This window comes from Calonectris borealis, chromosome 17, assembly GCF_964195595.1.
Source record: "Calonectris borealis chromosome 17, bCalBor7.hap1.2, whole genome shotgun sequence".
Taxonomy (NCBI): Eukaryota; Metazoa; Chordata; class Aves; order Procellariiformes; family Procellariidae; genus Calonectris; species Calonectris borealis.
In genome coordinates, this window is record NC_134328.1 from 8,772,506 (window position 1) to 8,786,324 (window position 13,819).

General features: G+C 54.0%; 2 protein-coding genes across 4 annotated transcripts in view; both read right to left on the reverse strand.

Moving 5' to 3' along the window:
• Nucleotides 1-251: 251 nt before the first annotated feature.
• LOC142089699 (opsin-5-like) overlaps nt 252-13,819 on the reverse strand; it is a 44,390-nt gene continuing 30,822 nt past the window's right edge. The window contains exons 1-6 of one of the 2 annotated variants that reach the window (XM_075166477.1): nt 10,937-11,027; nt 8,997-9,084; nt 7,206-7,368; nt 6,452-6,579; nt 4,138-4,466; nt 252-3,303 (exon numbers count right to left, since the gene is read on the reverse strand). In XM_075166477.1, coding sequence (XP_075022578.1) covers nt 2,749-3,303; nt 4,138-4,466; nt 6,452-6,579; nt 7,206-7,368; nt 8,997-9,084; nt 10,937-10,939 — 1,266 coding nt within the window. In that variant the 5' untranslated portion in view covers nt 10,940-11,027 and the 3' untranslated portion in view covers nt 252-2,748. Of the gene's footprint in view, nt 3,304-4,137; nt 4,467-6,451; nt 6,580-7,205; nt 7,369-8,996; nt 9,085-10,936; nt 11,028-13,819 lie in introns of those variants that run through there. The other variant, XM_075166476.1, reaches the window with a different exon arrangement.
• Nucleotides 11,013-13,819, reverse strand: part of SPATA2 (spermatogenesis associated 2) — a 37,202-nt gene continuing 34,395 nt past the window's right edge. Inside the window, exon 4 of one of the 2 annotated variants that reach the window (XR_012676270.1) lies at nt 11,013-11,071. The gene's annotated coding sequence lies outside the window, so the exon portion shown is untranslated. Of the gene's footprint in view, nt 11,072-12,493; nt 12,892-13,819 lie in introns of those variants that run through there. The other variant, XR_012676269.1, reaches the window with a different exon arrangement.

The window sequence follows — 13,819 nt, forward strand, 5'->3', positions numbered from 1 at the left end:
GTGTCCTCTGGTGGGAAATCAGCCCCTGGACACCTCTCTGGAGGCTCCTCTCCTCCCAGGGCAGCGACGGGCAGCAGATACAGCCGGGGCTTGGCCGAGGCGGCAGCCCAAGGGGTGCAGCCCAGCTCGGGGTGCAGCACCAGCACCGAGCGCTGCTCCATCGCTGCTTCACCCCGGGGAAGGAGAGCCTTGCTTCCCCTGAGTCCCCGCGCCCCGTCTCTGCGACCGCTCACCCACAGCACAAGCCTGCCCACGCGCAGCGGCAGGCACCGCCGCGATACTTCCATTTATCCCGGGGTGCAGCTGCTAACGCATAATTGAACCAAGTCGAACGCCAGTTTTGCATGAGTGAATTTACTTTAAAAATGTACAATTTCTGGAACGCGATGACTGGTCAGCAGAGACGCCGAGTGCTTGTGATTCCCTCGTGTGCCGGAGTGCCAGGACGGGGCACGGGGAGCAGCGCCCCAAGCTGTGGGGTGGGAAGGGGTCGAGAAACCATGCCCCGGGGCCGGGCGGTGACTGGCCCTCCTAGAAACCTGCACCCACGCTGGAAACTTTGTCCTGTCTCTTCACTGGCTGATTTTTCTTTGTTTGTTTGCAGCATTTTGCAAATATTGCGCATCTTTGGGGTGGGTGGGGGTTTTTTGCATAGCAGGAATAGGAAGCGAAGGCAGGAGCTCGCTCCCCGCGTGGCTTTTCAGTTATTACTTGGCTCTTGTGCATAAACCCTGCCCTGCCCCAACCATCTGCACTGCAGGTATCTCACATGGGCAAAACCATCCCGGGAGGATGCAAATGCACCCCAGAGGTATCGGTGACCCATTCCTGGCACGGGGAAACAGCTAATTAAAGCGGCTAAGTAGAAATGACCAAAGGACAAAAGCAAGTGCCACGACTGCCATGCTGTCGTGCGCTAATCAGAGCTGTGCAGCAGCAGCCGGTAATGATGGCACACACAGAAAGCAGGGGCAGGACCCGCAGCCCAGCACCCTTCGCTGCTTCGCTGGGTGCCTCTGCACGCATGCAGCAACCGCCTTCCCCACCGCAGAGCTCGCACTGACCCCGGTGCCACCTACACTGGAATTGGGCCATAACATTGAGGCCAAAAAGCCCAACTCCTGTTTTTAAAACCTTAAATGACCGGTGGTGGGCATCTGCCTCTGCTCTCCCGGGGAGCACACCCGCCCCCCTGCATTTCTGCACACCCCTGCAGCTAGCGGGTCTTTTGTGAAGTGCTCTGCGTCCTCGGAAGAGAGGAGGCTGCTGTATCTGTGCTAAGAAAAGGCAGTGATACATCCCGGTTCTGGGAGGGACTGCTAAAAATAGCAATATCTGTATATGGAGGGAAGAGGGAGAGCTCGGGGTCGGCTTACAGGCAGGGCTGGCAGGCAGAGCGCAGCCAGCGACCGCAGCGGCTGTTTCCCAGCACTCAGTGCAGAAAACAGTTCACTATTCCCATTTAGCACATCCATGATTTAATGCTGCAGCTCTGGCAATGGGTTGTGGCGTGGTTTTATTCATTAACCAGGGACAACGTAAGCGCTCCCACGAATAACTGGCTGGCTGGGTGCCAGAGAGCAGCACCTCTGCTACTGACTCTTCTCATCACCTTGAATGCATCTTTTAATTTTGGGGGGCATAACCAACCTCTCTCAGCACCCTGGCTGTGTTATTCACCCCCTGCAAAGCAAACCCATCTCCCGCTGCGCTCAAGGCTGGGCACGCGAGCGGCTCGGTGCTGGGGGTGGGAAGCGGACCCCCCGAGCTCAGCCCCAGGTGAGCTTCACCGCGGGGCTGCCAGCATGCTACTGGAGAGAGACATCTGCAAGCCTGCCCTGCGTCTGCCATAACCTGGGGACTTTTCTATCGATGGCTTTGCATCGGGCCCTTTCACAGCTTCTCGGTCCTTTTTGTCCCAGGCTCTTCCCGTGGGTGAACTGCCCAGACTGATCTCCGAATGCCGACTGAAGCCCGCGGGATGCAGGTGGCATGAGCTGCCCCATCGTCCCAGCCGCCGGGAGACACCTATGGCCACAGCCCTGCCTCCAGGATGGTGCTCAGCCACAGATTCGTCATTCCCTGCCTGGAGAGCACAACCTGGGACTGCTATTACTCGCACCGGGACTATTTTAATCCCAAATCCTTACTCTAAAGACAAGCTCCCATTTCGATCTATAGGTCGGTGGTGGGTTTGCGTTCAAATCAAGGCAGTAGGGTAACCCAGCCTGCCCAGAGAGTAGTCTCTTGAGAGGTATAGAAAGATGCTTCATAATCCCAAGTGAGGTAGCTGAGCGGCGTGGTCCCACTCCCCGACGGGAAAGGACATGGTCAGCGGGGGCTGTAGGAGGTGGCGCTGGAGCCAGGACACCTCTCGGGGCCTCCTGGCCCCCAGCCCTCCCTGCCAGGCACGGTTTCTTAAGACAACCAGGTTCCTACTTGGTCATCAGAGCACCAGGATGGAAAAAAAAAAGGCCAAGGGCCCAGAGAGCAAGCCGCAGGAGAAATTGGACTTGCACCCTGGGCAGATTTCAGGCACTGGGGTCTATTATTTTTTTTTTGCAAGAGCAAAAAAGGCTCAGAGTTGCAAGAGCCAAACCAGAGAGGGAGGCAAGGTTGGTCTTCAATTTTCATGTCACTTCATCTGCAGAACGTGCTGGGGACCCATCAGATATGTAGGTGAGAGAAATCTTGCACTTGGGTCTGTTTTCCAGTGCGCTGGTAGGACACAGCCAGGCACGGCTGGGCTCAGAGAAGGTCCTTCATGATACCCGACGGCAGGGCTTCCCCCGCCACATTCGCAGCGCCCAGACCTGACCTTTTCCGTGTGACAAGCACCATCACCTGCACCGTCCTCTTCAGCCCCGGCTGGCAAGCAGCCCCGTCGGCCAGGATAGCCAGGGGAGCGCGCCGGGGCGAGCTGCCGGGTGCCTGGGGGAGTTTGTAGCACTTGGGGTAGTTACTGAAACACTCAAAAGTGTCGTTGCAGTTCCTGCATGCCCCGGGGTGGTCACCGAAGCCCGGGGACGGGAAGGGCTGGAGCGCGGCGCTCGGGCAGCCGCAGCAGAGGAGGGTGCGAATGGCCTGGAGGAGCACCATGTCTTTGGAGAGGAACTTCTGGAAGTTGGGCTTGAAGAGCAGGTACACCAGGGGGTTGTAGAGCGTTGAGGACTTGGCAAAGACGGCCGACAGCACAAAGGCCAGCACCGGCACCTGGCTGGCGTCGCCGAGGACTGCCCACAGGGCAACGATGGCGTAAGGGGTCCAGGCAGCCAGAAACCCCAGGCACACGGCAATGCTCAGCTGGAAGAGAAGGAGATGGAGACGATGGTGCCGTCAACCTCCTGCGGCACACGCGGGATGCTGATCCTCCCCAAAACTCAGCCATGTGCAACAGGACCCCAAGCAGTCGGTCACATCCCCAGGGAAAGGTGCTCAGCCCTCTGGACCCGTCGCACTGGAGCATCGGGGTGTCAGACATCAGGGCAGCAACTCAGCACATCCCAGCGTGGGCGCAGAAACCTGCACTCGCTTCAGGCGACTCACACCCGTCCCACCTGGGAAACTCGGGACTTGCCTCACCCCGCCGCGGCAGACGGGTACGAAGCACCCAGTGACCCGGCTGGGACCAGGCCAGCATCGGACTCCGACGGCCTTTCCCCAGCACTGAAAACCCCTCCAGCAATGTGTGTGCCGGTGTGCAGACCGACCGAGAGGCTCTGGAAAGGGGCCATGCTCAGACCCCCCTCCTCTAAGCAGACACGAACGTTTCCTTTGAGGCCAGGCTTGCAAGCTGTTTTCTTTTGGGTTTCTTTTTTTTTTTAAAGGGTATCCAATTTTTTTTTTGACATAGCCTTGGTAAATTATAGTATTAGCTTGTAGTCTGGGGAACAATGACTCATGCAAGCTCCTTTTATGATCTTTTCCAATGTAATTTAAAATGAAAACTCCTCCACCTGATGGCTTTAAACGAGGAGAAATGTGTTATTACCCACATTGATACAAACAGCTGCAGAATTCATCGGGAGCGGCAGACACCCTGACAGAAGGGGTCCTGCCGCGTTCGCCTGCCCACGGGGTGGTGGGCTGGGGCAGGGGGCACCCCGAGACCCCGCACCGCCCCGAGCCCTCCCCTACCTTCACGACCAGGCTGTGCACGCTGCGGGCTCTGCGCTGGGGGGATGTGTGCTGCCTGACGGCTCTCCGGGACACCCGCACCGTCCAGAGGATCAGCGAGTAGGAGACGAGGATGAGGAGGCAGGGGAGAAGGTAGCAGAAGATGAAGAGGGCGAGGATGTAGAGCGTGGCCTCCCTGCTCGAGGCATTCCACGTGATGCAGCAGGCTGTCCCGTAGGGCTCGGGGCCGTAGCTGCCCCACTCGGCCAAGGGGGCCGTGGCAAACATCAGGGCATATGCCCAGACGCACAGCAGCAGCACTCCGGCATGGCAGGATGAGAACTTGTTGCCTGCAGCAGAGGGGTTGGGGTGAGGATGGTTTCCCATGGGCGAAGGGGAGCGGAGCAAGGGGCTGTGACCCCAAGCTGCCTGCACCTCCAGCACTGGGGACGAGGCCAGCCGCCCTGGGACACGGTCGGGGCTGCCCGGGCAGGGCAGGAGCTGCTGTGCACAGCATGGCAGCACGGCAGCCATGGGGCGGGCAGAGCCGCACCACCGCTCACCCCCGGGCCCTGGGACACACGGGCATCGTCCTGTCCCCTGGGGCAGGCGGCCACAGCAAGGAGCCAAGAAAAACGTAAGGGTTTGCCCCAGTCTGGGCAGCAAGTGGCAGGATCAGCGATGCAGCCTCTCTTGGCTTCGGGAGGAATTGCTGGGAGGTCGTGTGGCTGCTGGTGGCACTGGGGGGATGCTGCACCCACGGCCCCACGGGGATACGGCTGCACCCACGGCCCCACGGGGATACGGCTGCACCCACGGCCCCACGGGCAGCCGGGAGGGAGGGAGGCTGCCTGGCTGCAGCAGCCTGAGCACGGGGCAGGGAGAGCTGGCTCCAGGAGTGCTCAAAGCCATCCCAGACACCGTCATTTGAAGGACCTTTTCCTCGCTGGCAGACTGAAGCACTGGGGGAGGTGGGTTTTTTCCTTTTTGTCCCATCCCCCATCAAATCTAAAACTCCCTGATCTTCTAAGAGCTCAGCATAAAGGGCTAAATCTTCAGCCATACATAGGAGTAACATTTTTCTTTGAAACTAAGCAATTAAAAGCACATTGAGATTAGCCATTTCCTCACAGAAAAAGGGCCGGGGGGTCACGGGGAGATAAGCTCAACGTGCCAGGCTGCCAAGCGCCGGCTCATCTAGAGAGCCGAACCTGCGCAGGGAAAAGCCACGCGTACCTGGGCTGCCTTTTAACAGCCAGCTTTTATCTTTATCTTTCCTTCCACCTTTTTAGTGATCTCCTGAGCTGTTGTGCTGGCACATAACCAAGGTGACTCGGCTCCAGCATCATCCTTGAGGCACTGTCAACTGCTGGGGACAAAACATGTTGGCGGTTGGCAACAGCCCCAGGCTCGGGGCAGACGAGCAGCGAGCCACGGGAGAGGGGGTGAGGATGCACCCCGGGGTGCTGGTCTGCAAATCAAACTAATATCTTTGATTTCCCATTTTATTTCTATTTTTGGTCTTTAATCCGAAGTCTGTTCTGAAGATACATGCTAGATGGAGGATTAGCAGCCGAGCTGAGGAAATTAAGAAGCAACTCCAAACAGGAGCAGCTGTAAATATGTCGGGGACATCCCTGGGTCCCCTCGCTGCCTCAGGTGCTCTCTGCAGTGCATGCCCTCTCCAAAGAGCTGGTGCCCAAGCTTAGAGCTGCAAACATTCACATTAGTTCCACGGAGGGAATCCAGGTGAAAATAGGGCTACAACACTGCTAGAGCTACAACACTGCAAACCCAGCCTTCCTGTATTAATTATTTCAGTGAATTAAATACATTTGGCCTACGGCTCTCCCAGCAGGGACAAGGGAAAGCGGCTCTTCCTTGCGCTGCCAGAGCCTGTGGCTTCCCAGATGCAGAGTCTGCTCTGGCCTAAGCTCACGTCTGTGTTTGGACGTTCGAAATCCTGTGACCTGCTGTGATGCAGCAGCTGGGACTTTTCTACAGGGGGAGGACAACCCCCTTGATACTTTTCTGGGTGATGCTCCCGAGCCCTGCAGTGAAGCAGGGTCTGGAGGCAGGGACGGCTGACGTGCACGCACAGGTCACGGGCACAGGGTGCCCGGGCTCCGTAGCCCCACGCAGGTAGAGGGGGGTGAATACAAAGTGATAAAAGCCTTCAGAGTCTGCTGCACCCATGTACTTGCTGGGAATAGGTTGCCCTGGGGCAAAGCTTTCCCAGAAGAGGTGGATCTGGCCCGTAAGAGAAGGAAGAAAAAGGGTTATGTTAACAGAGAGGGGTGTAAGTACAGATCAGATAACGCGTGCCAGCACCTACCGTATGCTGGGTAACAGACCTTCAGGCAGCAAACTGTGCTGAGCACCGTCAGGCTGCTGAGGCTGCACAGCCCGAACAAGACCCCGCAGAAGGCATAGAGGGTGCAGACCGCCTGGTTGAACAGCCACCTGCAAGGGAAAGCCTGCGGGTAAACCCAGCCCTTCCCCTCCGCCCGGGGAGGCTGGATGACAGCCCCCGCCACGCGGCTGGACGGGAATTGTCTCTGTGGTCCCTGCTCTGGAGGAAGGCTGGGTATTTCCCAGCTGCTCTCCTGGTGGTGGGGCCTCAGCTGCTGGTCCCACACCAGAAGCAAAGCTGACCATGCGTGGGGTAGCTGCAACGGACTGCACGGATACCAGCACCTGATTGCGCGAGAAAATATGGGCATGGTCTTGCCCTTAATTTGTTCCCTGAGGATCCCAGTGACAGGCACAGATGGAGCCACGGGTGCAGGAGCTGCCCTGATCCACGCCAGCACACACCACTGCAATGCCCATGCCATGTGGGTGCCAGCTCGGAAACCCACCACCAAACCCCTTTTACAGCAAGTCTGTGTCATAAACCGGAGGGACAGGGAACAGCAAGCCACCCTGCTGTGGGATGGATGTCTGTGAGGTTACACAGTGCCCCAGTGCCACCAGACTGACTCCTTGGGTCCCTGCAGACCCCTGTCAGGGATCTCCCTGTTTCAAGGCAAGGTCTGCAAACTGCACCCGAGGCCATTGACCAGTGCAGAGCTGCTTCCACAAGGTACCTGTGGGCAAAGAAGGAGGAGGTGGCCAAGGGGAAGAGCGTCACTGTCATGCTCAGGTCACTGATGGCCAGGTTGACGATGAAGAACTCAGCAGGCTTCAGCATGGACCTCTTCTGATAGGCCACCAGCAGGAGCAGTGAGTTCCCAGAGAGGGACACAATGCCTGTGGAGAACGCAGAGGAACAGTGCTGTATGTAACAGAGCCGGGAAAAGAGCCAAGATCATCTTGAGATGTTTGGAAGCAAACACCAGAGATGTCTACAGAGGGTGGAAAGGGCTCCAGGCTTCCATCTCCAGAGCGGGCTGAGCAGGGGAGCCCATGGGACCTGCAGAGCTCTGTGAGCACATCTGGAGCTGCTTTACATTGAATTTGATCCCTTCCCCTTCCTGAGATCCTACAGAGGCGTTTGGTAGGAGGGCAGTGATGGGATGAGACTGCAATGGGCTCCGGGTGCAGGATCTGGCCAGAGTCACTTCTTCCAGCTGGAAGGAGCGAGGGGGGCATTTCCTTCCAGCTAGATAAATAACGGGAGCTTTGTGCGATTGCTCTTCTGATGTGAGGCCAAGGAGCTGGGCCCCTTTGCCTTTTTAATTTCTTCCTGGCAATGTCACTCCTGTGAGTCTGTGTTGTCCAATATCATGGTAACAAAATAAACAAGAAGAAAGGCATTATGGAGATCAAGGAAAATCCAGACTAAACAAAAGAAGGCTCTTTGTTTGCTATTAGTGTATTTAAAACAACAGTGGTGATTAAAATTTTATAGCAAGGGCTTTCTCTCTTTTTTTAATTATGTAATTGTGCTTTCATTGAAAAGAGGTTTCAGTGTCCTCAGAAGGGGAATCTTTGCTGCTCTTGGGGCAGGTTGGGTAGGACGAGAGTTCCTCCCTAATGGATTAGGCTGTAAATTAAATATCATGGTAAGAACCAGCTTCCAAAGCCGCTGAACAGCCAACACTAAAGTTCCTCTCGGGATTCCCACACAAGATCTGGCCAAATCCAGGGCTTTGGAGGTCTGGGAGTTGCTGGAGGGTAGAGTACCGAGATGTTTGTCCTTGTTCCCAGCCTCACGAGGTGCTTTTCCCACAGAGCTAGACTTACAGCTGTACTAAGCACGTTTGATTAGCTTTACTAACTCCTAGGAGCGTAGGTGCCTATAGGACTGCTGGCAGTCCCGGTGGCGTGAGCATCCCTTGGGTTCCCCATGCTCACAGGCATGAAAAACTTCTAGCATTTGGGAGACAACGTGCCCAGGGCTTAGAAAATTGGAAGGCTTTTCTTTGCCCATCATTCATTTCTGGCCCACACCAACCAGGTCTAGGCCACCTCAGAGCATGTCCCAGCCCCTCAAGTTTTGCCTGCTGGCTTTTCAGTGCCACTAACTCCAAATCACAGGACATTGTCCAGCATCTTCTGCAGAAAGCAAGGGCCAGCTGGAGGTCCAAATCACCTTCAACAGTCATGAAGCTGGCAATGCTAACAGAGAGTTCCTATCCATCTCACATCGGGTGGCTGCAGCAGGAGTTACAGCCTGTTCCTCAAAGGTTGTTCTTCAAATATTTAAAAACATAACTGGTACTTGCAGTTCCCCTGAAAGGGGAATGCAGTCACCAGGCTTTGGCCAGATCATCTATTTGAGTAACGTGGGAAGGGCCAGTTTGATTATTCTGCTAATGACTGAACACTTCTGGAAGCATCAGTGACCGCAAAAGGCCTGAATGTCTCTGGCAGGCAGGAGGGCACCTGGGCTGCCCGCAGCAGAGACACAGGTATAACAGCCTGTCTTTCCGTACCAAAGACTAAGTAGAGCGTGCCAAAAATCAGGTCTTCCCTCTCCGATAAGGTGGAGATGAACACCGAGGCATTGGATACATTTCCCATCTGCAAAGCAAGATACAAATACAAGTGAGAGTGAGTTTTGGCTAATGAAGGAGTGCTCGGCTTCCTCGGTTCCCGGGGAGGACACCTCCACGACACGCTCCTGGCACGGTGCTACCACCAAGCCGGCAGCCTGCCACCCCCCCGGCCCCGCCACTGCGGGAGGTGGCTTCATTAACGCTGTGTGCAGCACTGACCCAACCAGCTGGGCAGGGGGCCGATAACGGGATCAGGCTGGTAATCTCACTTGATTACCATTTCTTCAGTTACAGATTTTACTGATTAGTATTAGCTTTTGAGTCTAAATTTTCTTTGCAAGTCTCGGCCATGTGCTGACTGCAGCAGGCGCTGCGTGTTTGGACATGGGGACCGGCTGCTCGGAGCTGGAGGCTTCGTGTTCTGCAAAGTCCCCCACCTCCTCCAGGCTCGTCCCGTCCTTCTCGTGCCTCTGCCTGTCCCCGTCAGCAGAGAGACTTGGCCCAAACTGCCCTTGCGATGCAGCCAAGACCTGTTCATGTGCCATCCCGGCGGCATATTAATTGCCTCGACTGTGAGACGTGCACTGCGTGTGCCGAGAAGGGCCTGTGCAGACAAGGGGACTTGCAACAAGCTGTTCATCAAACCCCGGCCCAGGAGACCCCACGGCTGCGGACGGAAAGGAATTGTCACCCCAATCATCACTGCGCTTGGCTGGGACCTTCCTTCTTCAGCTGTAACTAAATCTGATCCGTGCTGCCAGCAGCGCAGGCGGTAAGGAACGTGAGGGTGAACACATGTATTAACAAAAAAAAATATTGTAGTAAAAAGTCATTCCCTTTCTCAGGGTGCCTGACTCAATCATTGAGTTTTATTGGCCTAATTAGTTTCCCTGTTATTTTGTGCAGCTGAGCCAAAGGTTCCCAAGTGCTTAGGAAGTTAATAGGGGGTAGTAGAGCAGAACAGCAGACGCGTTTCAGTATATTCACTCCCTTCACTGATAACAAATAAATGGAAAAATATTTCGTTCAGGTGAAGAAAAAAAAAGAGAAGGGGTGAGAGAAAATAATGGTTTAATTATATGTTTCGATAGCTGTTAGCTTGCTTGCTGGGATGTTTAATGCATGCAGTATTCCTGCCTCCTTCCCCAAGGTCCCTACCTGCACGCTGCGGGAGAACGGAAAACAGTGCCCTGCCGGGGAGCAGGGGCTGGGGGGGACGGCGGCTGGGGCCAGCCTGGGCATGATTTAACCCTCGCAAGTGGCAACGGGCTGCTTATTCCTGCCCCATAGCCTAGTCTTCATAGGGCCATGCTGCGAGCTGGAAGAGGGAACAGATTTGGCCTTACGGGGAGGAGGTGAATAAAAATAATATCCCCAGCACAGATCCCTACCTGACCTCTAACTGCCATGAGGTGGCTGGGGAGCTATCGAATGGGCCGAGAGCCGTGGGAGACGGAGCCTTTCTTTCCATGAGTTTTGCTGACATGGACTTCACAAACAGAGCAACTACCCTTGTTATCGGTACCCAGGTGAGAATGCCCACCTCACATCCAAGGCTGCATGACAGATGGAGCTAATCACTTGAAGTAATGAGTAAATTAGCTTTGAGTGTAAATTTATTTTAAGACACTAATTGGTGTTAAACTGCCAAGAGATCCTGCCAATAGTTTTTCATTCTCTGCGTTACTGGCCCATACAGCCAAATACCGATGGACCATGGTTCCTCTAGCCTACTTCATGGCTTTCTTGGGTTAGGTGGGCACACAACCTATGGGATGTTTACAGCTCACATAGGCTCACTGAAAAGTAGCAAGTGGGACTATCTCATGCAACTGATGTTAAGCAATCAAATACGTTTATGATCGGTGCCTACGTACCATGAGTGTGATGGAGTTGCCTCTGCAGGCCAGGCAGGATGCTGGTTAATTTAGTCAATGGGAACTGCAATGGTCATCCATGGTTCTCAATTCACTCTGTTGAACTTCTGGCCTCTCTGGGTGGTTCCTGCTCCCCTTATGAATAAAGACAATGGAAAGCAAGAGAACTGGTCTGTGCAAAACAGTCCCGGCAAGTGTGTGCTGCACAGAAAGAGGTGTCATGCACTGAAGACAGAAGGAGCAACAGCAAGCCAGGTTTTGGCTCGCTGGCTCTAGTAGACATGGCCAAAGCCCTCCCACATCCTTGAGACATGTTTTGCCCAGGTCACTGGTTTGACAGCTTGATGCAAATGTGATTTTAAATCAAGCTCCATTTATATCATCCTGCTAAACTGACAGAGGCTCTCAGGAAGCTGTGCAGCACACTTGCCTCCGTCCCCAACTCATTTATTGGCTTTTGGTGATGAGAAGGAGATACTGTACTGGTTTGAAATGCCCCATCCTCCTGCCTGGGTCTGGAAAGTCTGGTCTGCGGCACAGTATGGACATCGTGAAGGCAAACACGCACAGCCAGGAGGTCTAACCACTTCTCTTTGGGTTTTCTAGTACAGAAGATCTTCCTGCCACAATTTTTCTCTCCAGAGAAATGACTACCACACCTGGGATTTTTCCAATCTTTTGTTGTGCAAAACAAAGCATTCATTTAACAACAGCATGTGCTTTACCATGAAATAAACTCCAGCTATTATCTGTCAGCTTGGAAGAGGCTGCTAGCCCTTGGGGTTTGATATGCAAGCACCTATGGGAAAAAGCCCCAAGCAGTGTGATTGCCCAGGCAGGCTGACAGCCACACAGCCCGTTTGCTGCTTGAACATACCAAATGTCCCCTGTCTTGTTACCACTACATACAAATACAGTACGGCAACTTCTCATACATCATGCCTTGCATTTATGTACATGCAGTTTTGATGTTCAGCCTTAAAAATTCATCACCTTTTGATAATTGCCTGCTAAAATATGTAAGGAAAATATTAACATTTGCATCTTAGAGGCTTCCTACTTTAAATAATATAGTGTTGGTGTCAGAGCAGCAATTTGATTTGGAAGACTTCTCCTTGCCAGCCCAGCACACACTTTGCAGGTGCACGCTCCCCTGATCTGCTTTTCCTTATGCTTTCCTGGCTGGTGGACGTTGCTCTCTCAGTTCTGCTTTGGCGCTGGGGTAGCCTTGGACCACTCTAACACATTTGAGTGTCCTCATTTGCATAGTTCAGCTGCATCAATTTGCTTTTCTTAGCAAACATAATTCACAAGGTGTTTGCTTTACGCCCCTCCTGCCCTCTCCCTGTTCATCTTGCCTGGTCACAGTGCAGAGAACCAAGCCCTGTCAGCGTGGCCCCACAGCAGCAGAAGCTGCTCACGAGAAGGTTATGAGAAGTCGCTGTAACCTCCATCTGCTCCTTTGGGCTTTCTAGCTGCTCTGGGCAGAGTGCAAACTCCCTGGCCATCCCTGTTAATGCCTGCACAACATAATTATCAGGGCACGCAAGGTTGGAGTCTGAGCAGCAATGGGTCAAGATCCACCCTGAGCTCTGCTTAGAGGGAAAAAGGTTTAGGCAGGAAATTACCCCAGCTAATATTAACTTGGGAAGCTGCACGCCAGTCCTCAGCCTGCATTGGATACCCAGGGAAGCAATTCACCGCCTGATCTTTCTGCACTTGCACCACACTAAAAGCACCCCAGAGTAACTCGGTTTGCCCAGCTCATCACCTGCTCGCAGGCTTTTACTTACAGGTTTATGTTGAAGGTGACCGTCCCCTCTCTGTGTCCTCAGCATGACTGATGGCATCTGCAGCTCCGGCAAGCTCCTCCCTGCCTGCTCGCCGAGGCACTGGGACATGCCGGTGTCCAGCCAGGATTGCCTTTCCCTTTTGCTCCTGGGAGCTTGGGGAACCTAATCGACAGGAATCCTGAGCGGAGCCCATGAATCCCCGGCAGAGGCACCAGCACAGAGGTGACACCAGGCAGCTTTAAGCTGTCCCTCCTTGCCCCGGTGCTGGGCCCATCTTTCAGCAGATATTAAAGCAATAGCAAAACTGTTGTTGCCTGTTCTGGGAGCTGGGTAGCCCCAGGCGCTGTGACTTGGGCGTGCTCCCTCTGCAAGGGCAGCCTGCAGAAACCAGCCCAACTGCTGCTCTCCTGCGAGGTTACACCTCAGTGCAAGCCAGGCTCCGGGCATCGAGTACACACTGCTTGACTGCAGAGAGACTACAAAATCATTTAGGAGGTGGGCATAGTGGCTCTGGTGGTGGGAGATGATTGTTTTCTCCCTTTACAAGATCAATTATTTCAATAAAGGGATGTTCCTGGATACCTGGTACTGACCCTGCAATGTGAGCCCTTTGAAAGCACTCCAAGTGCTTTCGCACCCAGGATTCAAGCCGAATCTCTCCCTTTATTGACTGTCCAGTGGAGAATTAAGGTCTCCCTTGAGATTTTCACTGACAATCCTGACTTGTTGGACACAAGTGCTAGAAATCCCTAGCAGGAAAAAGGGAAACATTTCCCAACCTTTCTTCACCTGCTCTGTGCAAATCTTGTCCCTAGCCTCAAATCCTCACCATACTATGCAGTGACTCATAAAGAATAGCAAAATAAACGGGGCTTGTGTTCAGGTTTTGTTTAAAACCTTGTGAGTCATTTTATCGTAAGAAAAAGCAGCAATGGCAAATCTGGCTTTAGTGGAAGACTCAAGTTTGCCAGCTGCAAGACAGACAACTAGGGGATCTAAGGCTTTAACTGAAGAGAGCAGGCGGTACTGACAGGATGCTGCAGAAAAGTTATCAGGTAAGATTTCTCCTTCACAAGGAAGCAGAAAGGGT